This window comes from Sparus aurata, chromosome 14 (genome assembly GCF_900880675.1).
Source record: "Sparus aurata chromosome 14, fSpaAur1.1, whole genome shotgun sequence".
NCBI lineage: Eukaryota > Metazoa > Chordata > Actinopteri > Spariformes > Sparidae > Sparus > Sparus aurata.
In genome coordinates this window covers 19,147,998-19,174,842 of record NC_044200.1, presented here as the reverse complement: position 1 = coordinate 19,174,842, position 26,845 = coordinate 19,147,998, and the positions used below count along the sequence as shown (strand labels likewise).

The window sequence follows — 26,845 nt, the reverse complement described above, 5'->3', positions numbered from 1 at the left end:
AATAGAAGAACCTATTTCTTTTTGCAATATAATAACAAACAAATAAACAATATTCTGCAAAGATTTGATCTTGTTTTCAGAAATAAAACATTTTGTCACCACTTTGCAGATGAAGGACATTAGATAGATTGAGTTTAAAAAATATATACATTTATTGTCATCTTGTCACTTTGACCACATAAAATCCATCTTGTACGACAATAGGTTTGCCTTTGTTGCCGGTGAGACATTATTTAACTAAAGCGAAAGCAAATTTCAAGGTAAAGAAGGAAAAATCATAAATTCTCTACAGAGGAACACTCTCCACCCTTCTGCAGAGCGTCCGCCAATCACGTTCGATCTAAATAACCCGCAGGCCAATCAGAACGCGCGTTCTTGGTGCGCTCGGTAACTAAGGACCGAGTTAACAGAGTTCTTCTGAACCGCGTCCGCTAAAAGTGTATTGCTGCACGAGGATCTTCCTTAGCAACCGTGGATAAACATGAGTTACTACAGCATAAGGTAATATAAAACACACGCCGCCTGTACGTTATGTCACTATCTGCTTTGTCAGCCGTGAAACGAGAAGCTAACCGATGTTTTTCGCCGTTTCGTGTAACCCCGAAAAAACTTAACTGTCGCCCACAACTTTTATAAAAAGGCACCATCGCCTACAGTGGAGGCTGTGGGCTGAGGTAGCTAACGATAGCTTCCAATGGCAACAAGCTAGCGTTAAACATTCCACAGCTGGCTGAAAAAAAAACCCACGGATGACAGTCAAGCATTTATTATTTTCTCATGTTGCGATATGTGTTAAATCACTCGTTAAACGTCGGGCTCAGTGGGCGAGCTAACGGTCGTAGTGTCACCGCACAAAACCGCTTCAGAAGAAAACGTTAAAGCTGGGGAAAAAAATCCCTTAAAGAGATGCTACATGAATGCTTCCACAAGTGGCTAACAAAGGTGCTTTAACGGTGTTTAGGTTTTTGCTCGCCGATAAACGACGTGTCCGCCATAGTCAGCGAACTCATTTTATTTAATATCGGAGTCGTGTGTGGAGTCCGTACATGTCTACGTTATAGCCACGAATGCCTTGTTTTTGTGACAACTGATTTTTCCTGTCGACACCATCAGTCACCCCGAATATGTGTGATTGCGTCGAGTTTAGGAATGCGGGGTGTCCACACGGAATCCAACACTCAACACTGTGTTTGATTACAGTGTACCAAGTAATCTACATCCACAGTCAGGCACTCTGGCTGGGGGTAGCTTTAAGATACAGTGAACAAGCGAGGGGCATGAAGTGAAAAAAAAAAATGCTTTCATGTCGTGTCTGAGCATGCCTTTCTCTAAGCAGCTGTCTGTTCTGTGTCAAAGCATTCCCGTAAAGACGTCATCACCACCCAAATAAGCTGTTTTAATTATAGACCCAAAACATTGATAAGTAAGTAAGTAAATAAGAAAGTCAGTAAGTGCATGCCAAACATGGAATCATCATGACATTTACTCTGCATTTGAAGACATCAGGGGAGATTGAATGTGTGTGTAGTCTCCCAGCATAAGGCTCCATTGTGTCTTCTTCTGATGTCCACTCTGCTGCCCCAGCAAACAGGTGTTGGTGGCAAAGAGGTGGTATGTGTGCGTGTCCACCGTGAGAGCTACTGTACACGATGTCGAGCACTCAAGCCGGGGTCTGCTTTCATTTCGCAGGGAGATAAAAATCAAAGCGGCTCCCACCCTTTCCTGTTACAGCCCCTGTCTGATTATGTGATTTTTTTTTTCCATCTGAAGACAAGGGCACGCAAGACATATAGCAAAATAATGTTTGTGTTTTTTAACAGAGCATTATGTGTGAACTTTAGTTTGAAACAGTCTATCGTTAACTAGAGGCATCAACAGGATGTGAATAATTAATACTTTGACTTATGGCAAGGATGTCTATTGCTAACTAGCTTGCCCCGGCTCGTCCTGTCTCCAAATAACACTTTCAACCCTTAAGAAGGGATAGTGAGTCACTTTAGCGTCCAGTCTACCCTCAGTCAAACAACACCAAGGTGGCACCTGTAACCCCTGTGGTTGACCCCGCAATAACCCCTGCTCAGGCCTACAGAGGTTTGTGTTTTGCCCTCCTTTACCCGACTGACACCGACATGAGTCTGTCATCCCTGGAGTCATGTCTGAAGCTGCTGTAAATCACCTCTGTATGGGTTTCCCTGTCGTTAAACTGCCCCATGTGGCGGTCTGAGAGGCAGCTGAAACTGGTTCTGTTGCCTGCTTGTGCTAGTGGCGCTAATACAACTCCCCCAGGTGCTCAGAGCTCTCCGTCTGGGAATAGTCAGCGAATAGGCCCACTAGCTGTATGGCTATATAGCTGATGGCATCTGTACAGTTGGCAGATAGCGGTTACTCCAGGGATATGCTGCTGCCCTGTCAGCATGTTTGTTTGGAGTATAAATTCGAAAGGGGGGGCTATTCTCACATATTGCACCTTTAAATTATGCATTGCTTTATCCAGGCATATTCTTGTTAAAATTGTCTTTTCACTTCATTGATCCATAAACTGAGTGGTCCTTGTCAATTGGGTCAAACTGACTTGGCATGCCTCAGATGTCTAACAAACACTGCCATTTTGCACAAGGATAACTCTTGGCTTTGCAGCTTTGTCAGTTTAGTAATGTGAGACACAGCAGTGGACTCATTCCTGAGTATGACACCAGCTGTGATGCACACTGCTCTGCCGGGTCAAGAAACCCAGACGGTTTGTGTTAAAGTTCACAGATGGCTGACTCAGCATTTGTAATGCTCAATCTCCAAAGATGGATGAATAAGGAGGCTTTTCTCTGCATAGTGTTGTCTTTTTATGAATTTCTCACAAATGTTTTAATTAACAAAAGGTGTATTATTATTAATAGTAGCAGTGTTTTTTTCCAGAAGCACAAGGATGTTTTTAATAGTCGACTCCCTTTCTGTTTCACTCGTTTGAAATTGCCTGATTGAAGTAGTTACAAATCCTTGAGTGTGCTTGTATAGCTGACACTTGTTTAATTACATTAAACACACACAAACATGGGTGTAGTGTTGCAACTGAAGTGCTGAAATAAATGGTTGCATTGTACATTTTTGCAAACCACAGATATGTTGAAACAATGTGTTCCTTCATGATGCAACTCTATGCTTGTTTTACAGTGACAACACTGTACTTATATTCTGGTTACCTTTAGACACAAAAAACGCTTGGTTAGGGTTTCCATTGAGATGCCGATTGAGTCCTGGTTTCAAGTTTTGGTCATCGCAAACACAGCTTGAGATGGTCTGAGTTCTCTTCAAAAACATCCTGTTTTTGTGGCCTCGTATATGACTGGAAATGCTCCTGAAGATGCCCTAAAAATATCCAGTTGTATCACACTTACAAATGTCGAAACACAGTGTTGAACTGCGGTCACTGGCTTGGCAGCCTTCTTGCCCGTAACTCCACTACGGTCCCCTTACGATGTGACAGACAGTACATAAACATGTAATGTAAATGTGACATGACAAATATGGTAGAAATGTCAATATGGTATTTTGACATGGACAAATATGAATGTCTGACTGGTTTGCAGAAACTTAAACTGCCAACATTTTCAATCTGTATCTGTGCTTTAATAGTGCTCAAAGATGTCCAGTGTCAGGCCACAATCATCAGCTAGAAGGCAATGATGGCTAATAATTCATGAGGTTATTATTGCTTGCTATAACTAAGGCTAAGTCTGCTAAGGCTCCTTGATGCTAATGAGGGATGCACAAAGTTATTGACATAACATCTATATCAGCCAATAATTGCCGTGTTAACTGCTATCATTACAGTCTAGAATACCCCATAGAGTGTAAAGTCTTGACACAGTGTAGTATTGAACAAGTTAAGCAGGGTCACTAGTCAGCTTCCTGGATGCCACAAGAGTTTGCAAGCAGCTACTTGTTGCTAAACTTGTTGCTTTTTCCCAAAAGCATACCTCAGTGGTTTATAGGAATTGTAGAAAATGTAGCTGGCTAAACTTATGTGTGAAAATGATTTCAGCACTCATATAAGTTGACCATCTTAACAGCATCATAAATCACCCAATTAAAAAGATCCTCCACGAGGTTGGCGGTTGACCTCTGCGATGACAAGCACAGCTTGTGGTTGAGTTGTGATCTACTGTGGTTGCCCAGTGGAGTCCAAACACATATGGCCTAGTTGTCCAGAGTAATCCACTCTGTTGCTCACGCACTGAAACGCTGAGGAAACATCTCTGGTATTTGTATTGGACTCACTCACACTCTTGTCTTGAATGAAACAGCACTGCATTGAAGTTACAGCTTTTGCTCTATATTCATGATAATGTTTCTGCATTATGTTACAGTTATGTTTGGTATCTGCTGATATCAACGTCAAGTGGCTCTTGTTCGTAGTAATGGTGAAACTCTTAATGGTCAGCAGCTGACGTTTCTTTAAAGCTTCCTAAAGCATGGTTGTGGGAGAGTCATGAGTAGAGACCCCGAGGGAAAAGGTATTATTATCAACTCTTGTAGCTTATTTCCATCATTTGTTTTGAGCTCAATAATTACTCCCTCTGGTGAGCGATTCCCCTGCTTATCATCAGTCGACTTATATGCCATTTTACAGCTGTCTCTCAGGACAAACATACACAAACATACCCTCCATTCTCTCTCTGCTGTCTTTCTCTTGCTTTTGCAAATAGATGCAGAAAAAAAAAAGATTGGGAGGTTCTGGTTTCCTAGCAACTAGATTAAGGTCCGCACACCATGTCTGTTTTTAGAGAGGCCAATCTATAGGTTTTAGTTTACTGAGTTACCTTAAAACAGACTTGAATTTTTTGTCATATGCGCATGAACATCGACAAATCCAGTAATGTTGACATGGCATTAATCTCTAGGCTATTTAAAGCTCGATAAATTCCAACTATTGCATATAACTGAGGTGCCAGACAGACTGTGCATCTGTGGTTTGAAATATGTAGAGTCCCCTCATGAGTCATAGGAAATGAGCTGCGACCGATGGCTGAGTCTGTCAGAAAGTTACTGGAAAGTAGTAAAATAAGGGAACTTAGGTGATATCAAGTCCTCTGAATGACTTTATTTCGAAACATTTCCAGACACTGCAAAAGAATGTCTTAATAACGCAGTCATGATTTCAGCCCTGAAGTTTATAGAACATCCAGTCACTAGTGTTCAGGCCCGTTGCTTTCATACCTATCCCTGACTGACTCCTTGTGGGTTGCCTTAAGTGCGAGGTCATGGAAACAGCCCCAAGCCTCCCAACCTCGGTCTGCCTCGCCACTGGTACTGTAGCTGTCACTCCCCTGGGTGGGACGTAGCTACTCTTTCTCACTCACATAATAGCAGAGATGTTCAAGCCTTCAGGGCTTACTCTAAGGTAGTGCTGCGCAGTCAGTGTGAGCTCCGGTGTAGATGAAGATTCTTGTGATACCGTAGACAGGAGAGCCTCGGACTAGCATTCCTTCAGCCGCATCCATGGACACTGTAAAGAATGGTGGATCTCAGCAGCCTGTCTACAGCCGCTGGTCATACAGGTAGCTGCACCTTCATACATTTATGATCTTAGAAGCAGTAATTAAAAAAAAAAAAGCCTGCCTTGTGTGCTTGTGATTGAGACCTTTGGAGTGGCCTGTGCCAGGACAGAGGTCAGCGCCACTATAATGTTACTTGCAGCCACTGCTCCCATCCCTGTGCCCAGCTGAATGGCTGATCTGCAGTCAGAGATGTGCCTCTTGCTCATGTTTCTGCCACCATGTCGTTACTTATTCAGAGCATCAGGCTGTGACTGTGCTGTAACCAGAGTTGTTGATTTGCGTGTGTGCATTCTGCTGGTTGCTTGATTTGACACTCATGCAACAAAGGATGTGCTTATAATAACATCCAGCTGAAACAGCTGACATGATTATGACTGTTAAATGTGTACCTGAGCATTTTCTTTGTCAAGGCTCGGTAAGGTCTAGGTCAATTCTAATAAACTGGCTGTATGGTTAAGGTTTCAACTAAAGTTTCCATCTGTTGCATTTGGCAATTAATGAATTGATGAATCAGTACATCTCCAATGGATGTAAAAAAGGGATTCTGAGGAAAAAGAAAAGCTGGCAATAGCTGTCCAGTGTTGCTAGTATCACACCTCAAGCAGCTGTTTCCCATTAAAAGCCAAACATTTTAAAGTAATAGTACAACTTTGAGAGTAAGATGAGAATGTTGAAACACAGATAGCCTAAGTAAGCATAAACCCTTCAGGCTGGGGACTAACAGCTAGCCTGGCTCTGTCCAAACTTTCAAAGCCAGTTTGAATAGTCAGCACACACACATAATTGTAGAAATGACAGTTTGTGGTTTACAGGGAGATTAACGGATTCTGTTTAGGCTTTTTAGGTTAAGTAAGGTTGCTAGGTTTGGTTTGGTACCTTTGTGCTTGTTCACAGAGACTTCGGACAAAACGCTATACGCTCAGTTGTAAATGAACAACTTAGTCTTGATGTAGTCATAGTTGTAGTCATGGCTGACCAGTTTTACTTGAGCGAGCTCTATGGGTGAGAAGCTAAAGCCCACTAGGTGCAACCAAGATTCACGTTTGGGGAGGGCAGACACAGTGTTTGTCCTTTAAAATCTTTCCACAAGTATTTTGTTATAACTTCTCCCTCTCTGGTTGCCACGCGCACTGACCCACAGGGAGTTAAGCATTTAATCTTATCAGCGCTCCTTTTATTCTCCATGCTCGGATGCTGAATTGCCTGTGGCAGCCATTAAATTATGCTTCTTCAACATTCAAATTTCCTTTTTAAAGTGGGAAGCCTTTAATTAAAATGAATAACGGACAAAATGGACTGTGTTATGATAAAAAAAGATCCCTTTGGTTAACACCATGCAATTTCCTAATAGCTTTGATATTTTTATGTGATTTATGGGCTTTTCTTCGAGTCACTTTTCAACTTGTCCCCTTTTGCACTTTGTCCGTTCGACAGTTATTAACATTTAATTATTTACAGCATTAAAATAATGTCAGGGCTGTAATATTATATAGCACATGTAATAGTTGCCTCACAAAAGCCTCTGACTGACTGTCGTCTGATTAATCTTTTTGATTTTGATGCGCAGCTCTAAACAAATTACACGCCTCGGCAAAACCCCTCCCTTCGCCAGTCTGTAAATCTTTACAGCGCAGTGCTAAGGCCTCCAGTTACAGCGGAGCTCAAGAACTGGCTGCAGGTTTTTAATCAATGCTGGTGGAGGTGCGCTGCTGACGGAGCCAAAGTCTCCATGGTTACCTTGGTCTGACACACAAGGAAGGGACAACAGTGGCGTGTCCTCCTCTTGTCACCCAAGCTGTGACGGACTAATGAAACATTGATCACTCACAGCTGTGATGAGGCTTTCTCTAAGGGTGTGTGTGTGTCTGTGTGTGTCTGTGTGTTCATGTTTTCCAAGAGCATTTGTGGTAGAGGACACACTCTCCAACAGGTTGAAGTATTAATGATAATACTGCTGAAGGTTGTTGTCTGCAGCTGTTCTCCGTCTTCATTATCAGGTTGGCTGCAATAGATAATAACTGTCCTGCTCAAGCATAACTTCTTTAGTAGGCTGTGACAGCTTTCTTGTTTCAGGAAAACCATAAAGGAAAACACTCTGCTCAGTTTTGGTTCTTGTTGCTGAGTACGTCTTCTTGTTTTCCTCATGTCCTGCTGCTGGCTGCCTTGGTGCCAAATTGCCATTTTCCCTTAAGACCCTCGAGCTCTGCCAGCTTCTCCTCCAACTCAACAGCAAGGTAGGCAGCAAGACGTTAATTAATGCCCTTTGATTGTTGGGTGCGTGATGTAAACAACATATTTGTCTGACGTTATTACATATTTTTTTGGACACATGAATCTGCTTTACAAGATGTCAAAGATGTTCATAAGGCTCAGAGTCATGACTGCTTTCAAGGCTACCATCAAACGTTGCCTGTCGCAACCAAGTGGTATTTCTTTGTTTAGGAAAAAAAAAAAAAAACATGCTCTGCTACATCAAAGCTGCAGTAAATGTGTTATGGGCGTTCCACAGTACCATTACAACAGAAAGATTGTGTTTGAGGTTGAAAACATCAGGGAAAGTCTGATGTTGTAATGCAAACCAATGCCACGTTAACGTTTTGTGCTAGGCTACTTGTTTTGTTTTGGAATGATAATTCATCTGTTTATTTTATTTATGGGTCTTTACAGATGCGCTACATTTTAAAATTAGCAAGTAGTGACACTGTGAGAGAAAATAAATCATGTATATTAAAAATGTTGACGGATCAAGATGCATCAACGGTCGTTTTATAATTGCATCGTACGCCTCTGAATCGGTGGCTTGATATTCACACCCCCGACAACAGACCACACCAGCACTCAGTGTTGATTTCACCTTCACAGCTTTCACCCATCTCTTTCCTCACAGTCATAACTGACAGTCCCACATGTGTAATTAAACATGCATCCACCCTCCACTCCCCGGACCGACTCCCCGTCAGCAGCACCTGTTCTCAGGTGACCTCCCAGGGAGGACCGGGGCACACAATTAGCGCTAGCCACCAGCTAGATGCTCTTAAAATTTGAGCCATTCCCTCGTCATTTGGAAGTGGGACCAAAATGTTCATTTTGAACCCTACAGGGGATCTATGTGTTTGCCAGTGTCAAGGGATTTACAAGTGATAATATGACACACCAGTGCGAGATGACTCATTTTGACGTAGAGTCGCCAGATCTACGCCTGCTGTTGGGCTGCAGATAATAATGTTGATGATAACACTCTGGCTTATTAAAGCTCTTGAGTTCCACTTGGTTTAAATGGGTTTCCGGAACTCGTCACCTTTTGGCATTCAGTAACTGTCCTTCAGCGATGAGCCGTGATGTCAGCCGGCATCGGGCTCCAGGTCCTCAAGTAGCGTGTGTCATCGCCTGCATACAGGAGCTAAAGGGAGTGAATGTGAGTGAGTCAGGTATCTGATGTTCTCGTCTGATGGAGAGATAGGCAGTACAGTTTGTTGACGTCTCATCCCTATACCCTTAAATCCTTTTCTATAAAATGCAAATCTCAATTCAGCCCAGCAGAGCATGTGGTATATGAAGATGTACCCAACAGGAAAAGATGAAAGAAATGAGAAATGGAGTTTGTGAGCCATTCATTTCGGCGTATGTGAGCGCAGGTTTGTGTGCTGGACAGAAATTCAGGAGTAGAGATACTGAAGGTCTCTGACTGTGACTCCGTCAGTACAGACTCCTGCTGTTGCCCTTCTCTCTCATCACGGTAGCCAAGCAACATGGGCCAGGTCCCTTCAGATAGGTGTCCAGGGTAAATGCCCAGAGGACCAAGACTGCAAGGCATTGTCTCAGCCGGAGCTTTGTCCTTTGTTCTTTTTCCTCAGAAATTTGGTATTTCAATTCTCTAATCACTGATGTACGCTTTCAAACTGCCACGAAACCCTAACAATGCCTTAATAATTCATTTTGTATACCACGCAGGAAATAAAGTCTGTATAACATGGTATAAATGCCACCTCTAAAAGGAAAATCTAATTCGGTGTGGATGCTGTGTGAAATCTCTAACTCTTTCTAACACAGCTTTCTCCTTTTTCTCTGTAGCGGCATTGAGGACGACAGTGCCAGTCTCATGCAGCAGAAGCTGGAAAAACAGGTAGGGGGCCAAGCCGCATGCACAAATCAACAACACTAACTTTCACACTTCATCCTCACTTTTGCTGTCATGTCTCTACTCTTCTATCATTTGCTGTGGTTTATAGCGAACAGGCTGCACTTTTAGTCTGACCAAGACTTCTAGCTTATAGCTACAGCTCTAAACAAAGAAGAGAAGGAAGCGAAAGGGCTCCATCCTCAGTGACTTTGCGTGCCCTTGATGCTTTTATCCCAGGCAGACCAATGAAAAATTGGTCAACTAAGAGTCCTCTCATAGACTAATGGTGTTGTGAGCACCTGCCAAGATTGTGCATGAATCTGGTTAAATCAAAGGGCTGAGATGACCTTGTGCTCTGTCACCCAGGGGTGCCTGCTGTTGGCAGGAGTAGCTCCAACATCACCGCAGTGGCGTGCAATTTAGGGATTAATGCTTTTGCTTCGGAAATCTCCTGTTTTTTCACCTGCCCAGTCACTCGGAATCTTAATGCTGACTTACTCCCGGAGTGGAATTGTTTCCTTTTATCCACCTATTACCTGACACAGTGCCTCTCCTGTCACACATTTGTTCTCTTTTCATCCTGCGTGTCTGTAAGACGCCTTCATCCCAAACCTTGCCGAGGAGCTGCGGTGCACGGCTTTGATTTAAGCTGCGAGCCGCGCTCCACTATCTCCCACATTAGCCAGGAAGAAACGGGAGGGCCAGATGAGTGAGTTCAAAGAGAGAGAGGGATTTAGTGCAGGGGTGCCTGGCTTTGTGTGTGCTTGTGTGTGTGTGTCCCATGGTCCCGCTGTGGCTCAGTTGCACAGCACACTTTGAGCTTAGTCCAAGCAGCCTCACTTGAGAGTCTTCTGCTCTTACATAACTCATGAGACCAAACACACGATAAAAGTGAAATCCCTCTTTTTACTGTCTTTTTTTTGTACACAATTCAGTGTTTTCCTAACCCTATTCAAATTGTACTTCATTCAGAAAACACAGCACTGAGCACTGCGGGTGTGATCGCACCTCTCTCCCTTCCTCTCACTCCCTCTCCACGTCTCTCTCTCTCTCTTGACGGAGCGCTAATGACTGCTGATTCAGTTAGCGACGGCGGCCGCGCGTACACAAACACTCACTGCCGCTCAGCATTCGCCCGAGAGACAGACCGCTTTCCCTCTCTGTCAGAGGACCGCGTAGTGCCGTGGAGGCTGTTGGTTCATCGATTGTCAAACTCCGGGAGAGGAATGTGGGACAGGGAGACAGAGCGATTGCCCAGCAGGAGTGCTGCTCGTTGGGGGAGAATGTAGTTTCACCTGACCATCAGGACAGTTGGGACTTGTAGTGTTTCTTCTCTAGAGCAACGTGTTAACTTTGGCTCACACTTGATCAGGATATCAATGGAGCGGGTTGGTAACTTCTAATATTTATATTTCTGATGTATGTTCTTGTCATCTTGTACCTGAAGAGAACAGTTTGTATGAGTGATTACACTTTGGCTGAAAAAAGGAAGGAGAGGTCCAGTGAAACCTCCCTGATTGTATTTGACTTTTTGTCAGATTCTTTGCAAAGACACGCATTAATATAGAGTATGTCTCTCAAATCAGTCTATGTTAAAGTCTACTTTTCACCCATGTTTCTGCTTATACAGGAAAGGTGGGATGAAGTCACATCCTGGTCGTCAAAATGTCAAGTATGGGGTCACCAACGATTGGAGTACAATAGATTAGCTGAAAATAGCAACGAGGAGGGGAGGCAAGACTGGTCATACATTCATTGAGTGAAGAGTGCAGATAAAAATCTAAAGAAGCCATTAAACTGAGTCTCTGTGTCAGGTTTTTCTGATGCACTTTCACTTCATTCAGTTCTAAGTATCTTGACAAAAGGCAGATTACCCCAACTGAAATCTCAAAATTCTGAGCAGCTTTTTAACATTCACTGTCAGTGTTTTTTGCACCCGTCACCATTGTTATCCGTCTTGAAATTTGGTTGTATTTCCACATCAGTTTATCACACTAACAATGACGATGCTCATCATGATAATCCATCGTAATGTTTTGTTCATTTGTCGCCTTTATTTATAGCCATAAAGCGAGTATGCAAATCGTCGTCCTCTTAAAGCAGAGTCTTTTGAAATGATAAAACAAAATCTAGATTATTATACACCCGGACCTAAACCTCCTTTTTACTTATTTCCTCACCTTCCTCGTACTTAGTTGATAATAGGATCATGGTGTTATGTTTTCCCATCATGCTGACTCTTTGTAATGGATCTGGTGATGTAAAAGTTTCACATTATTCCGCTTTTCCTTTCATAAGTCATGGCTGAGTGAGACAAACATTTCTCAGTCTTAGCACAATGACTGATGAGTTATGAAAGCGTTTTGGTCAAGGCCTCCTGGTCTCTTCCAGCTCAGTAAGCAGCATCAGCAAACAAGACTTGTTGTTGTGCATTTGACGCGCCAATTAACGCGCTTGCGTAATCCGTCCGCTGGTTTGACCTCAGGGAGTGGGGCTCGGGGAGAGTGGGTGCAGCAGGAGGAATTTTCAGGCTTTACTGAAACTTCAGTCCACATCACTCTATACTAGACATCTGCCACACTACCTCAAGCATATACCAAATTCTGTTTAGTCCCAGGGAAAGGTCACCGATTCTGAGAAGCATGTCACGTTTCTTTGCCAGGTCTTCGCCGGCTTGAATGTTCTGCCATTCTTCAATGTAGAATTCGGCAGTGCAGCACCCATTAACTCAGTCAGTGAACCCATTCACTGCACTCCGGGGTCCTCTAGCCTTGGCCTGATCGTTAGATTTCATTATGGCTTTATTATTTCCCCTCTCTCTTTTGGCTTCACTCTAATTTTTTCTGATGCGTGACTCATTCTGAATTCAACTATACAGTGTAGGTGTTTATCAATGTACTCCTTATTTAAACACATCAATTCTCTGATGATATTTACATAGCGGATCTGTCTCGAACGCGTCCATAATCGACTTTTGAGGCGAAACGTAGAGACCTTCCAAACTTCACACAACTTAATTGAGTAGTCAATCAGTGCTACATGGACAAACCAATAAAATGATGTGGCCAATTAAATCGCTGTGCTGATTGGACAAATGACATTACATGGCTCTTCCTTCTTTGAAATATTGTAAATACGTTGTGAGTTATAGCTGGCAACAAGGCCAATGAAGAGCTTGTGCCAAAGATATTTAATGCAAAATCTTGCAATATTGTGGAGAAATTATTCTGAGTTAGTCTTTCTATTGTCTATGTAGAATTTCCAAAACGTTTGTGGACCATAATTGCGATGAAATAGATTGTGACGTAGTATATGTGGCCAGATGGGCCACCCCCAGCTTCCCTTTTCTATATTTTGGAAACGTTCTTTAAGGTTGCCATTTCTATACATAGTCTAACTTTGAGTCACTACAGGATGTCACCTTCTGCCCTCCTACAGTATGGTCAGTGGGTTTGACAGTCTGTATAACACTGTGTTTAAGGAAAATATCTAATCTTAATACAGACATGCATTGTCCCCAGAGGATGAATGGCTGACTTCTCATCTGCCGCCACAAGATTTGCACTTGTCTCAGCTGCACTTTGAGAATCATTCGTTTGCCTTAAGAACTCACCACATTTATACATAGAATCAGGTTTATGCTCCCCTGTTTGTTTCACAGAGGGCTCTGCTGGAGCAGAAGCAGAGGAGAAAGCGTCAGGAGCCTCTGATGGTCCAGCCCAACACAGAGGCTCGGCCCCGGCGCTCCAGGACGCGGCGCGGTGAGGAGCAGGCCCCTCTGGTAGACTCTCAACTCAGCACCACCAACGATGTCATCATGGATGGTGAGGAAAACACTTGTCACACATGTTGTATTCATGTTGCGGGTCATCTAAAACTACACAGACTGTCAATCTCACACAGTTGATGTGCGATAGTGTAGTTTAGACACACCTGACATTAATTCTACGTAAGAGGATCTCTTAAAGGCTCTCACTCAACAAGACCTCAGGCTAATATTTAGCCAATTAAGGTACCACCAGACCAACAGCTGTATTTAACTACCAAACACAAGAATGTTAACAGCTATTCTAACAACCGACTGTCCTTTCCTTCTGTAGGTATTGATGGCCCAGCAGCTTTCTTGGGCTCAGAAGCTCCGGATCTGGGAACGAAAATCCAAATCCTGTCAGTGAGCCAGTCCCAGTCCCAGTCTCAGCTCCAGTCGCAGCCCCAGTCGCCCGCTGCTGATGAGCCTGAGAGGGACGGAGACACTGAGACGCTGCTGGAGCCCAAGAAAGACATCCATGAGTTACTACAGAAACAAGGTGAGTCCCCACAGGGCACAAGACTCAAATGGGAACTTTTCCGATGTCACTTTTGATTGTTCAGTGTTTTACAATAAGCAGCTGTAATCATAATGATATGACTGGCACAGCAGCAGTCTGCAGTCAACTCAGTCGTATCAGTAAAAGCCGACAGCGCAAGTTTCATTCTCAGCGAAAGAACGTTGAGTAATGGACTTTAAATTAAAGTTTATGGTTTAAATATCCATTTAACTTCCTTCATAACGGATTAGTGATGCACTAATTTTGTAATAAAACATTTTTAATCCATAAAGCCTGTTAATAGACTTTCATCTTGTGCTGAGGGAAGATACATTGTCAGTCAAATATAAAAGCCAATGTGGTCTGTGAGCACGCCTGTTTAATTACTTGCCTTCATCGCCAGAGTCCCTGATGCTGTTTCACAAAAAGAGTGGTATAAAAGATTTCACCCTGTGTGCTGATACAATACTTAGTGCAACACAAAGTCTGGAACTGGAGAGTGAAAGGAAGGTTCGTCAGATCAGGGTGAAAGTACATTTTATTTTATTTTTTATCAGGTAGTGTCATTCAGATCATTATCTACAGCCTTAGCACAGCAGAAGAAATAAGAGCAGAGATGAGACACAAACATAGTCAGTCTCACCAGTTACCCACAGACACACACAATGGCATCAACAACTCTGAGACATCTCTAAAGACAGTCTAAAATTAGTCACTGTAAGAGACATTTCTAAAGCAGTCCACTCAAGATTAGCAGCTATTGTTAAGCAAAGTCAGACTGTCTGACGTGCTGTAGAAGTTTTAGCACTTCCTCTGCTGCTGCAGTACGGAATGTGGATGCAGATAGTGGTGTGATCGATGGTGACGCAGCGAGAAATGGGTCATTTAATAATAGGCAAGGGCATTGTTCATACTGCAGCGTTCATCTATGGAATCATTATTGTGTCTGCTACCCACACTCACCAGCCAGCTGGCAGAGATGTATAAAGTTATTGGAAGATTTTTTGAAGTCCTGCCACGGGGTGGATTGTCAACTCTTCTGATTCACCTGCTACTGTGAGTTTATGTACCCTGGAAACACAAGGTCCAGTGTCACGTGTGTTCACTTTCAGGTTCATACTTTTATTAGGGTGTCCACTAGACAGACAGTAAGGTGCATCTACTTAGACTGGTTCATTGCTTTAGTCATTAGAGAGGCTACCTTTAGTCTTTTAAATCTTTCACTGCAGGCAAGTAACGTCACTGCAGCAAATACCGTGGCACGTTCAAGCAGCAAAGTTAAAATCTGTAATTACAAACTTGACAGGACCGAGGAAACTCTCAAGAGGAACTTTTAGCTTCTGTACCAAATTTGCGCAGACCAAATTGCAATTTGATAGAGCTACATCCAGCCAGATCAGCGAAACATGACTTAAAACGGCTCTCTTCAGCTGGTCATTGAATCAACCACACTCTATATTAAATAAACGGTTGTGATCGCTCCATCACAAACAGGAGGGGGGGGGGGGGGGGGGGGGGGGGCACACCTGCCAGAGCAAATCTGAACCTGAGCTCGACAGATTTGTCTGGTTCCCAGGGTAGTGACGTGTTGCCATAGAAGCAAATGTCACTGTCCTTCTCAATAATGCACGGCCTCATTGTTAATGTCAGCCCAGTTTAGCATATGAATATGTCCTCAGGACTTCCAGCAGGTATTTTTGGATCTTTGCCCTTGTGTAATACCCGAACCTCGGAGAAAACAGAAAAAATAGACATCAGGAGGTGCATTCATATTTGATCCAACTCATTCAGTAAAGATCTGAATATGTGTCTGACTCATAAAAATGCTGCATGGTAATTATCATGTGAAAGTTGCTGGTTTGCCTGTTATGCGTCCTCTTTGACATTTCCAGATGGTTGATTCCATAAGCTGCCGGCTCACACAACTTTGCTGGGTGTTTTTAATTGGGGCCCTGGAGTCACTGGTAGAGGGGAGCTAACATTTGCAATCTGTCTTTCATGATGGTTCTCACTTTCTCTCAGGGATAGCTGGGTTCATCCCTTGTAAATACCCTAGGATAAATATTGTGTTTGGCTGCGCCACATTATTATTCTTGTTCAATACTGCATAGGGCAGCGCTCTCCCAGCACTCCTACTCACTAGCCTGCCTGCGATATGTCAGTGAGGGTGGAGGAGGAAGTTGCAGAATGTGTGTTTGTGTGTGTGTGTGTGTGTAGTACCCACTTTGATTTATTTAATTCAAAAGCTAATTGTTGGATTACCGTAATATATATTTTTATCACAGTTAAAAATCTCCTAATTGTACCCATTTTAAAACTGCATAGCTGAGGTGAAAAACACAACTTCCCCTGCTTACTGAGATCTTTCCGTACCAGTGGACCACTGTCATCCCCTGACACCACATTAAAGCCAAGAGCTGCATCCTGGCTGATAAATCCAATTATCAACGAAGAGACAGATGTCTCAAGCAGTCTTGACTGGCTTCAGTCAGTGAGGCCCGTTTTACATCTGCATGACTGCACTCCTGCATGGAGCTGTCTCTTCACAAGTACACAGATGCGAGTCTCGCGGGGACGCTCAGCCTCATCTCTTGACATTAATCTCACGCGTGCAGAGACTGATTTAGTAAACAGATGCATTGTTTGTGACAGGTAGGGCTTCAATTGAGGCCACGAGCCAAATGTTGTTGTGTTTGATAGCAAGCAGTGTGGATTGGTTCAGTTGAAAGAAATGCCCTGCTGAAAACTTTAGAGAGAGAGTGACTTTAACCGTGCAATACACTATTTGTGCTTCAGCCATTGCTTAAGTGTTGCATCAGTTCTTGTGATATTAGTCGTCATATATCAAAGACCATAGATGAAGCAAAGAAACGGTGAAATCCGCCTTCAGGACACCGACTAAAACCACAGACACAGACGGCTTTGATCTTCTTTTGTGGTGGAATATACACAGAGCCTGTGCGATCTATTTTCCTCTTGTCTTGTGTGAGTGAGCTTTGAAGGACCTCATGTTTCATTAAAGCTCTCTCGCACCTTTGCCTCCTCGCCATCAACAGGTCTGTCCGGCAGCATGAACTTCGACGAGGCCAGCGAGCACGAGGACGACACGGAGGAAGATCGGACAAGCTCTCTGTCCCCGAACACTGACACCAGACCCGCCTCTGCCGCCAGTGGCAAGGACGCTGGAGTGAGTAGCCCAAGTTCGAACATAGACCATAAAATTCCAGTTAATATTTATGGTTTGTAACAAACTTTACGTGCTGCGCCCAGGATGCTGTGACTCCCGGATCACCCACAGCAGACGGCGCACTAATCGACGTGGCCAATCTCGAGGAGTTCGTCTTTCGTCCGGCTCCACGTGGCGCCACCGTGAAATGTCGAATCACGCGGGACAAGAAGGGCATGGACCGCGGCCTCTACCCCACATACTTCATGCACATGGAGAGAGAGGATGGAAAGAGAGTGAGTGTTATGGGTTATTCCCAGAAATCCTATGGGTGAAAGAATTATTATAAAACGATTTAGACAATTAAGCTTTTTAAGAACTTTAAACAACTAATCTCAGGAGCATAGCATGTGTGTACAACAGAGACATGAATACATTTTAACTTCTCTCTCTCTCGCTCTCTCTTTCTTTCTTTTCAGGTGTTCTTGCTGGCAGGAAGGAAGAGAAAGAAGAGCAAAACGTCCAACTACCTGATTTCAGTGGACGCCACTGATCTGTCACGAGAGGGAGAGAGCTTCATAGGCAAACTGAGGTAAAACTGCTCTCACTCTTGGATCTGCCTGTTGGTCACAGTCATTTGTTGATGGCAAGCCTGAGATAACATCTAAGATATCAGACTCTGCCTTAAATCCTCCCTAAATCTTGTTGGATTATGTATTTCAGGTTATTTGTGCAGGTCTGCGGATCATCTTTAGTAAACAGGGCCATGATTTCTGGGAAGAAAGTTTTCGGGGTGAACTATCTCTTCAAATTCAGTTTTTTTAGCAGCATCTCTTAGTCGCTACCTCAGCAAAAGTGTTTTTTGCTTGACTCAGCCGCCAGCAGGTGACAAATGCGAAATGGTGTAAACATTTCATCACCGATGTGCCTTCTATCAGGTCCAACCTCATGGGGACCAAATTCACAGTGTACGACAACGGCACCAACCCCTGCAAAAACCCCGGGGCGCTGCTGGAGGAGAGCAACACACGACAGGAGCTGGCTGCCATCTGCTACGTGAGTGACAGCGACACACACACAGCACACACACATCCGTCCCCAGTTGGTTCATAATATTAAAATGAAACCGTCGCAATCTGTGTGCCATGTGGCAGGAAACCAACGTGCTGGGATTCAAAGGACCACGTAAGATGACCGTGATCATCCCGGGCATGAGCATCAACTTTGAACGCGTCCCTGTGAGGCCTCAGAACGTGAGTGTGATGCCACTAAAAGCACGAGGTGTGGAGATTGCCAAATCCTACACACTGGATATTTAAATTATCAGATATGTATTCTGTTCCTCTGTTACAGGAGCAGGAGAGCCTCCTGAGCAGGTGGCAGAACCACTCACTGGACAACCTGATCGAGTTGCACAATAAAGCGCCCGTGTGGAACGACGACACCCAGTCGTACGTGCTGAACTTCCACGGCCGCGTCACCCAAGCATCAGTCAAAAACTTCCAAATAGTTCACGACAACGACCGTAAGTATCCCGTCTGTCACCGTTCACACCGTCGCCTCTCTTCCTGTCCACTTCAGGCTCACAGTCATGACGAACGTTTTTTCTCTTTTCCTCTTTCGCGCCTAGCTGACTACATCGTCATGCAGTTCGGCAGAGTGGCCGAGGACATCTTCACCCTGGACTTCAACTACCCCATGTGCGCTCTCCAAGCCTTCGCCATCGGCCTGTCGAGCTTCGACAGTAAGCTCGCCTGTGAATGAACCACCGGTTTTACTTCCGCACCACCACTTTTTCTCCGTCCACCCTCAGATCTCTCCTCGACGGGGGCCGTTCGTAAGCCGACAGCTACGCCGCTCACATCACTGGGAATCAGTTTAATACGCGAGTGAGGAAACAAACAAGGGACTGAAAAAAAAAAAAAAAAAGGAGGATGCTGATCGTTGGTGCTCTGTCGGCCGGTCTAACAACCCTCATGGTTCTTGTGCGGTGTTTTTTTTTTTTTTTTCATGCCATTTTAGTGGGGTTATTTCAATCAGTTTAACCTTTTTGTACAGTGTACACATGTATACAAACTAAAAGGGAAAAAAGACAGCAGCAAAACACTAATCCATGCTGGAGACAGTCTGAAAGAACTGATGCTAAAAAGTATGACTCAATCATTGTGTGACGAGCGGTGCTGTGTGTATCAGTGATGTGTTTTCTATTGCTTCTGTTGCCTTCTAAATCTGATTTCACTCAGTGTTTTTTATGCCGCAACAGCGCCGTGGCTCTGGCATGACTAAAACCATTTGGAATTACATAACAGCAAGGCCTTTCCTCTGGCGCCACCCTCAGGCCAAATATTAGTTACTTAGCAAAAAGAATTTAGAAAACTAAAAGTTGTTTTTCTGTTTTATTTGGCCATCGCAGTCTCGGCGTCAGCGTGGCTACAGTACAGAATTTCAGTCTTGTTTACATCTTCAAGCGTGGCTGCAAACTTTAACCTGCCATCAACTTAACAACTCTATTTCCAGTCATTCTTTTATTATTATGATCGTGTTGTTATCCCTCGTCTTACTGTCGTGTGGAGGGCGCGTTATTCAGAACCGGCCTGTCTCATGGCTTTTGTGTTTTCCTGTGAGCACGTGTAATTTTTATCTTGTGACTGTGATTTTGTTTTTTTTTTTCTTTTTCTTTGTCGTAACAAGTTGGATTATGTCATGAAAAGGAACACGCTAGAGGAGCGCACTCAGATCTCTGCCAGGCGTCTCTGAAGCGGTTGGCGATTAAGGAGACACTTAGAAAAAGAGCCGTCAAAAAAAGTACGTTTCATAATAATTGCGAATCACAGCAACTACGAGAGGTCCTTGAGCAGACAGTCATAAATGTGCAAGGCAAATAAAAGGCTGGTGTGTGTTGTGGTAGGCGAGGTTAGCTGCAGACAGACACTATGGCTGCGACTACCAGTTAATTCCATTAATGGTTAATTTGCAGGTATTTTCACAATTAATGGATCTATCATTAGGTCTATAAAAAAAGACTCCTCATTTACGAAAGCAGAACATCCCCACTTTTAAGAGGCTGGAACCAGCACACGTTTGACATCTTTGCCTGAAAATGACTGAAATGATCATAATTAATCGTTTTCTTTTGACTAATTTTTGCTCTAATGGACAAACGCACACACACGCGCAACAAAACACACGATCCTGCCCAGGCTCAGACCTGGCTGAGATGAGAAACGCAGAATTGCACATTTAAAGAGAAAGGACATACACACTGTATATAAAATACAATTACGCCTTATTGTTTTATCTGTTTAAGCAGTCTTACTAAATGTCATTTCGATATGTTGAATTTTTAAATAATGGATACAGGTTGAGCATTAATACACAGAGCTTTTATTTTCATTGGTGCCCCTGTATGAAGAAAAGAAGAAATCAAGTTTTAAAGTGGTATTTTATTGAGTTGAGGTGGAGCCGGAGCCACATTGTGTCCATCTTTAAGCTTCAAAGCTACAACTGCCTGTGCCTCTCCGTCTCCATCTCCTCCCTTCTGAATTACAAGGGAACGCTTAAGGGAAACCCATAAGGGAAAGTGTCCTTCATGTGGCTTTATCTCATTATTACATGTCCCTGATGTTTTATCAATGCAGTGTACTGTAGGTCTGTGAAGGACAGTGAGAACTGAAAACATTGTTATTGCTACAGAGCTCGAGCTCGTTCTAGTCTGGATCCTTTAAAGGTGCAATATGTAAGAATTTGGCACTTGTTGGGTCAAGACTCCAAGCAAACAGCATATCAACAGAGTAACTAACTGTCTTACATTAGATGTCTCTGGACCAGACAAATCTGGTATTTCTTCACACTCTGATGATGACTTTGGTTATCTTTTTCAATGTTTAAAAACTAAAAATCTCACGTGTTGCACCTTTAAAGCAAGTGTCCAGCAGAAGCTGATTTTCAGGGGTAGATACAGAAATCCTCATTTACATGCAAACACACATTCAAACTCCTGGCTAGTCTTAAAAAAATAAATGTTACAGATATTTAGAAAATAACTGTGTGCCAGGAACTTGTGAGAGCCCTGTTCTGTCATTTTGTGTGCAATGGAGTTTTAAAGAGAAAAAAAAAAAAGATTTATTGAGAATTTGTTTGAAATGTATATATATGTTTTTACTAGAGAAACACATTCCAGTCTGTCATTTGAAAAGAAATCAGGTAAATGTCTGTATTTTATGTAATAGATGCGATTACACTAACGGCAGATCCAACATGTTTATCACGTCAACACACAGAGCGATGAATGTATTCAGCGAACAGTTTATTTTCATAAACGTGACAGAATTTGATTCAGAACACCTTTGAGAGAAAAAAACAAAAGTACTTCTTTCCATCGATGTTTGAATAACCAAAATAAAGACATTTTGAAAAGTAAAGTGCTTTATAAGTTTGCTTACATGTCTTCATGTAGAACTTCATTGCAAAGTATCTCTATACTGAGCATTTGCTGTAACTGCATGATAACATTTGATAACATCTCAGGTCAACTGGACGCCCGTAACACTGTTCATGTCTGAACGATTAACGTCATCTAACTCCCCCGCCCCTCTTTGTCCTTATATTTGGATCTCCTCGGGCAGGTCTTTGTACTTGATAAGGTAGTATGGGTAGCACTGACAGCTGTCAAAAACTACAAACATGGTGGGTTTGTCCACGTTGTCCACGCAGGTGTCATAGAGACGGCACTGGCTTCTCTTGGAAGTGATGGGCGGCGGCCGGCGGAGGTTGTGTTTCCCAACACTCACCTTCCCCACCAGGACTTTGGCGAGGAACATTTGGCGGACATCGTCTCGGTGGACCGTGGCACAGTAGCCGTTGGAGAAGGAGGCGCTGGTGGCGAAGTAGGAGCCGAAGCCGTGGGACGTTCCGTTGACCCCGGCCATGCGAGGGTCAAAGTTGTTGTGGCAGATGTCCTCTGAGGCCTCTTTGCTCGTCCCGTGGAAGAGATGTCTCTCCAGAGGCTCCTTGGACTTAGTGTGCTGCTTCTGCATGTACACCTTGTGTCTGTGATGACGACAAAGTAAAGAGTTTTGATGAAACGTGTGTGTTTTGCCTCAACTCATCAAGGTTTCAGACAGGAGACACAGACAGCAGCTGTACCTTTGATACTTGTCCCAGTGGAGGAGGTTCTGGACCTGCTGGATGCTGATGAGGTCCACCATGGTCTCGGGCAGGGTCTCGTAGAAGAGGTCGCGGACGCTCCGGTAGGCCGGCGTGCCGGCCGGAACGTCCACCAGACTGTAGTCTTGCTCTGATAAAGGACTCCACACTGGAGGATACCAGGAACTGAACTCTGCCAGGGGGTCCACGCTGAAGTTGGCTGCTGGAGGATCCCCGACAGGCTCGGTGGGCTCAGTCTGGATTCCCGTCCTGGGTTTGGGGGGGTATTATTAATTATTAAAATTAGTGAGGCAGATTTTTCTTTAATGAATGTCAATGAAACAGAGACAGGAGATACAGGACACTGACTGCAGGTGAGGCCTCATGGAGTCAGGGGATCTGTAGGCGGGTCGGCGGCGAACTTCTCTGTGGAACCTCGTGGTGACGTTGGTCTGGGTCATGCTGGTGAAGTCCACCGTGTACTCCTGCGAACCGATGAAGAAGGAACAATCGGGCTCCTTGTCGCTCATCTTCTTTAGCAGCAGGGTGGACAGTGACTGTGAAGAGATCATTTTGCCTTTTGCCTCAGCCATTCTGCAAAGTTTGTTAACTCTACAAAATCCCTACATTTGTGAAAGGAGTCTGGTGATACTGCGGTTAATGCTGAGTTGAGACTGACTCTGGTCATCTGCTGTTAACAATGGTAGGTTTAGACAGCCCAAACAAAGTGAACTACATGGGTACGAGACACTGACCTTGCTGTACTCCTGCCAGTTTTGGTTGTCCCACCAGTAGATTTTCCATGTGCTGGGAAAGTAAGGGTTCCTGACCGGACTCTCAGAGTTCGTCAATCGTCTGACTCCATCGTACTTGGATGGCTCATCTATCTCCATCATGTCAAAGCTCAGACAGTAGCTGACCTTCCTGAAGTACACAAACTTTTATTTTTGTCTCAGCTGACAGGAGAAAACACGAATACCACTTTTACAAAATATCTTTCTTTTCAGAGATTTTAGCAGCAAAAAATCATGCTGTGAAACCGTCTTACTGACCCATCCTTGATCCAAATGTCCTCTTTACTGGTGTCGCAGTAGATCCTTTCCAGTAAGACCTGAGAGTGAGGGGGGAAGTCGACCCACTGGTGGTCAGAGACGCACCACATCTGCCAGTGATACGGGTAAGGGAGTGTGGTGCATCTTGCACTTTGTCCCGGCGCGACACATATTCAGGAGGAAGTTGTCGCAGATCTGGACATCGGAGGAGCTCTTTGTGTGGAACTGAGACGTGACGGGCCCTTTGGACGAGACTTGTGGTTTGGTGGCGGTTGCTTTTGGCGTGTGAATGGCGGGAAGGACTACTTTCTCGCTGGGCTGAACGAGAGGCTGTGGTTGGGTGATGAAGAGCGGCAGGGAGACGATGATGGAGCTGGCTGGCGTAGGATTGGTGGGTATTTTCGGTGGTTTACCTGGAGGGCTCGGCACTGACGTGGTGCTGTTTGGGGTGAAGGTGAGCAGGACGCGGGCGGTGTTCTGCTTCTGAGCGATGGACTGGACGACCATCTGGGGCTGTGGAGGAGGCGCTGAGGTCTGTGCCAAGCTGGACGGGCTATCACTTTTATCTGAAGCCTTGCCTTGCTTTGAGGTCGCAGGGGTCAGGTGAACGGCGAGGCTGTAGGGGTTGACGGTCCAGGCGATGTCCAGCTGCTGGGACTTCATGGCCTCCCACACCGGGAGGCTGGTGTTGATGTCAGCAGGGATCTCCAGCAGGAGGAGAGACGGGCTCAGCATGGTGACTTTGGAAGACTTGGATGGAGGTCCTGTCTCTGAAACGTCCTCCATCTTTCTCTTCGCTCCTCTGCCGGATGAAACGTTGGGCATCTTTGACCCCCTGTGAAAAAAAAACACTGAGCAATATGAGATGGTGCAGGCTGCAGTTCAGTACAGTTCACCAAATACACTCATTTTAGAAATTCAAACGTACTGTACTACAGATTTTACATGTATTTTATACCTCTATACACTTTATCAGATGTTGTATATTACGTATTACTGGTAACTGCTCAATAAGATTAAAATAAATGTGATTGATGAAACTGTGTAAATAATTTATATTTTTGTCTGACAGAGGTAATCAATATTACATTTATATAAGTTTAGGAAAAGTAATATGCATATTGGTTATGACTGTTAAGGAAGCTGGAGTTTCTGGGTCATATGACATGGACGCTATTGCAAAACTGCTGAAATTTGATATAAATATTGATATAATAAAGAAAAAAGAACTAAACTAATGTAATGTGATCTAAAGTGGTGTGTTTCATTTGTCCCATTTAGTAATACAATTCGGCATTGGTTTGGAGTCAATGGGTCACATGAAATTGAAGCTATTGAAAAGAAATGCTGAATTTTCACAATAAATATTCATATAAAATAAAAGAACCCGTAAAATCCATTAAAAAGACGTGTGTCTCATGTGGCCTGTGTAGTTATACAATTCGGCATTTGTTTGGAGTCACTGGGTCAAATCACGTGGAAGATATTGGAGAAAAAATAATGAAATAATCTGACAAAAATATTTTTTGCGAAATAAATACAGTTAATTAATAATCAAAATACGTGTGCTATATGCAGTCAATTTAGTATAATTTTTCAAGTCAGCATGAAGAAACATCTCTTTATTTCGAACTTAGCTCCACACACCGTTAGCACTGCGGCTACAACTACCTGCTGGCTAGCTAATGAAAGACTCGGAAAGCTAGCTAGCTCATTAACGCGTCGCTAATTAACCTTACCGTTGGTCCTGACGAGTTCAATCAATGGCTTCGCTCTGATTAACTTCACTCCGGAAAATTATGAAAGTAAAACTCACTTGTCCTCACCCTGCAGTGGACAAGTAACGTTTATGTAACGTTTGGTACCGTTACAGAAAGAAGAGGAGTTTGCTGCTCCACAGGAGGATGACGACAGAGTGGAGTGAGGTGGGCGGGGCCGCGTTACTCTCACATGTAATTAGTTACTTAATGATGATTACATTGCAATTTTTGTAGTAAGTAATGTAATCCATTGAACTACAGATAATATACACTAATCTGATTTATTTTAGATCAAGCTAATTTAAAAAATGAATAAACAAATAAATAAAAACACATTATATTCTACCAGTGTTGTAAAAAGTACCAACAAGTAAAAAAGAAAAAGTAAAGATATTGTTATAAAATATTACTTTACTAACAGGGATGGTCACCCCTAAGACTGGTACGTTCAATATCAGATACGTTCAGACTTTTACTCAAGTATCAAAAGTAATTTTATGGCAATAAATGTACTTGGGATAAAATTGGGATGCAGAAACAATTTAGGTTCCACAAATATATTTATATTTTTGTCTCTACAGTCATTTCAGAACATTTTTGAATGAAAATAAGAGCCAGATTACCCTTTAAAAAATCAGTGTTGTTAAAATCACCCAAAAGTAAGTAAAGATATTGTATTAAAATATGACTTTGGTGGGAGTGGTAGTCACCCGAAAGAATAGTACTTGAGTAAAGATCATGAATTATCTGATATTGAACGTACTTAAGTATCAAAAGTGTTTTTATGGCAGTAAATGTGGAGGAAAGTATTAAAGATACAAGACAATTAATGTGAACATAAGCTATATTTACATGTATGTATAGTTTATACTGTGTGACACAAGTTAACCAAACGATCGGAATCAGTTTCTTAAAATCTGATTGAAAAAATAAATCAATTTCAGAATGAGTTACTTTGTCTCTGATGCAGCAATCTGAAATTCAACGTAGTAACTAAAGTTATAAAATAAATGTAGTGGAGTGAAAGTAGAGTAAATATACTTAGTTATATCTCACCACTGCCTATTGAACCTTTCCTATCACTTCTGGTAACACGGAGGTGAAAGTGTAGACGACAGAGAGAACAGAGAGGGACGTCATCGTATCTGAAAATTATTTATTCGTATTTGTAAATCAGCACTCTCAGATTCCCGTGACATCATAAGTATATAAAGCATTTTTATTGTTTACCACGTCATCCATCACATCCACAACAGAATGGAGCTCAAAAAACAGTCACATGCAGAGTCATTGAACACATACACTGTGCCGTCACACTGCAGCTGGATTAATTGCATCATATTCAAAAACACACACTCACACACACATATATATCTGTCTGACTGTGTTAACGCCACATAATAAAGAAACAGCTGGACCTTTTATAGTGGTTCAAAGTGCAGGGATTAAACTAAAATAGTGCTCGACTGAAACAGTGGAATTTGTGTTAAATCAGGAAAAGAAAGAGCTGAAACTTGTTGGGTCCAAGCAAACAGCATATCAACAGAGTAACTAACTGTCTTTGATTAGATGTCTCTGGACCAGACAAATCTGGTATTTCTTCACACTCTGATGATGACTTTGGTTATCTTTTTCAATGTTTAAAACCAAAAAATCTCACGTGTTGCACCTTTAAAGCAAGTGTCCAGCAGAAGCTGATTTTCAGGGGTAGATACAGAAATCCTCATTAACATGCAAACACAC

The 26,845-nt window shown here is 43.2% G+C and overlaps 1 protein-coding gene across 5 annotated transcripts; it reads left to right on the top strand.

Annotated features, from left to right (window-relative positions):
• The first annotated feature begins 373 nt into the window (after nt 1–373).
• On the top strand, nt 374–22,229 carry tulp3 (TUB like protein 3). Of its 5 annotated transcripts, none has more exons than XM_030439938.1 (13): nt 374–501; nt 7,745–7,786; nt 9,624–9,675; nt 13,334–13,496; nt 13,773–13,979; nt 17,036–17,166; nt 17,250–17,441; nt 17,625–17,737; nt 18,084–18,201; nt 18,300–18,398; nt 18,499–18,670; nt 18,776–18,889; nt 21,859–22,229. In XM_030439938.1, exons 1-13 carry the CDS (start codon nt 482–484, stop codon nt 22,107–22,109), a joined length of 1,674 nt encoding a protein of 557 aa, XP_030295798.1. In that variant the 5' UTR covers nt 374–481; the 3' UTR covers nt 22,110–22,229. The 5 variants fall into 5 exon arrangements, with proteins under 5 accessions (XP_030295798.1, XP_030295801.1, XP_030295797.1 ...); XM_030439937.1 differs by lacking the exon at nt 374–501 and adding an exon at nt 5,299–5,552; XM_030439939.1 differs by lacking the exons at nt 374–501; nt 21,859–22,229 and adding exons at nt 5,309–5,552; nt 19,837–21,497.
• The last annotated feature ends 4,616 nt before the right edge of the window (nt 22,230–26,845 follow it).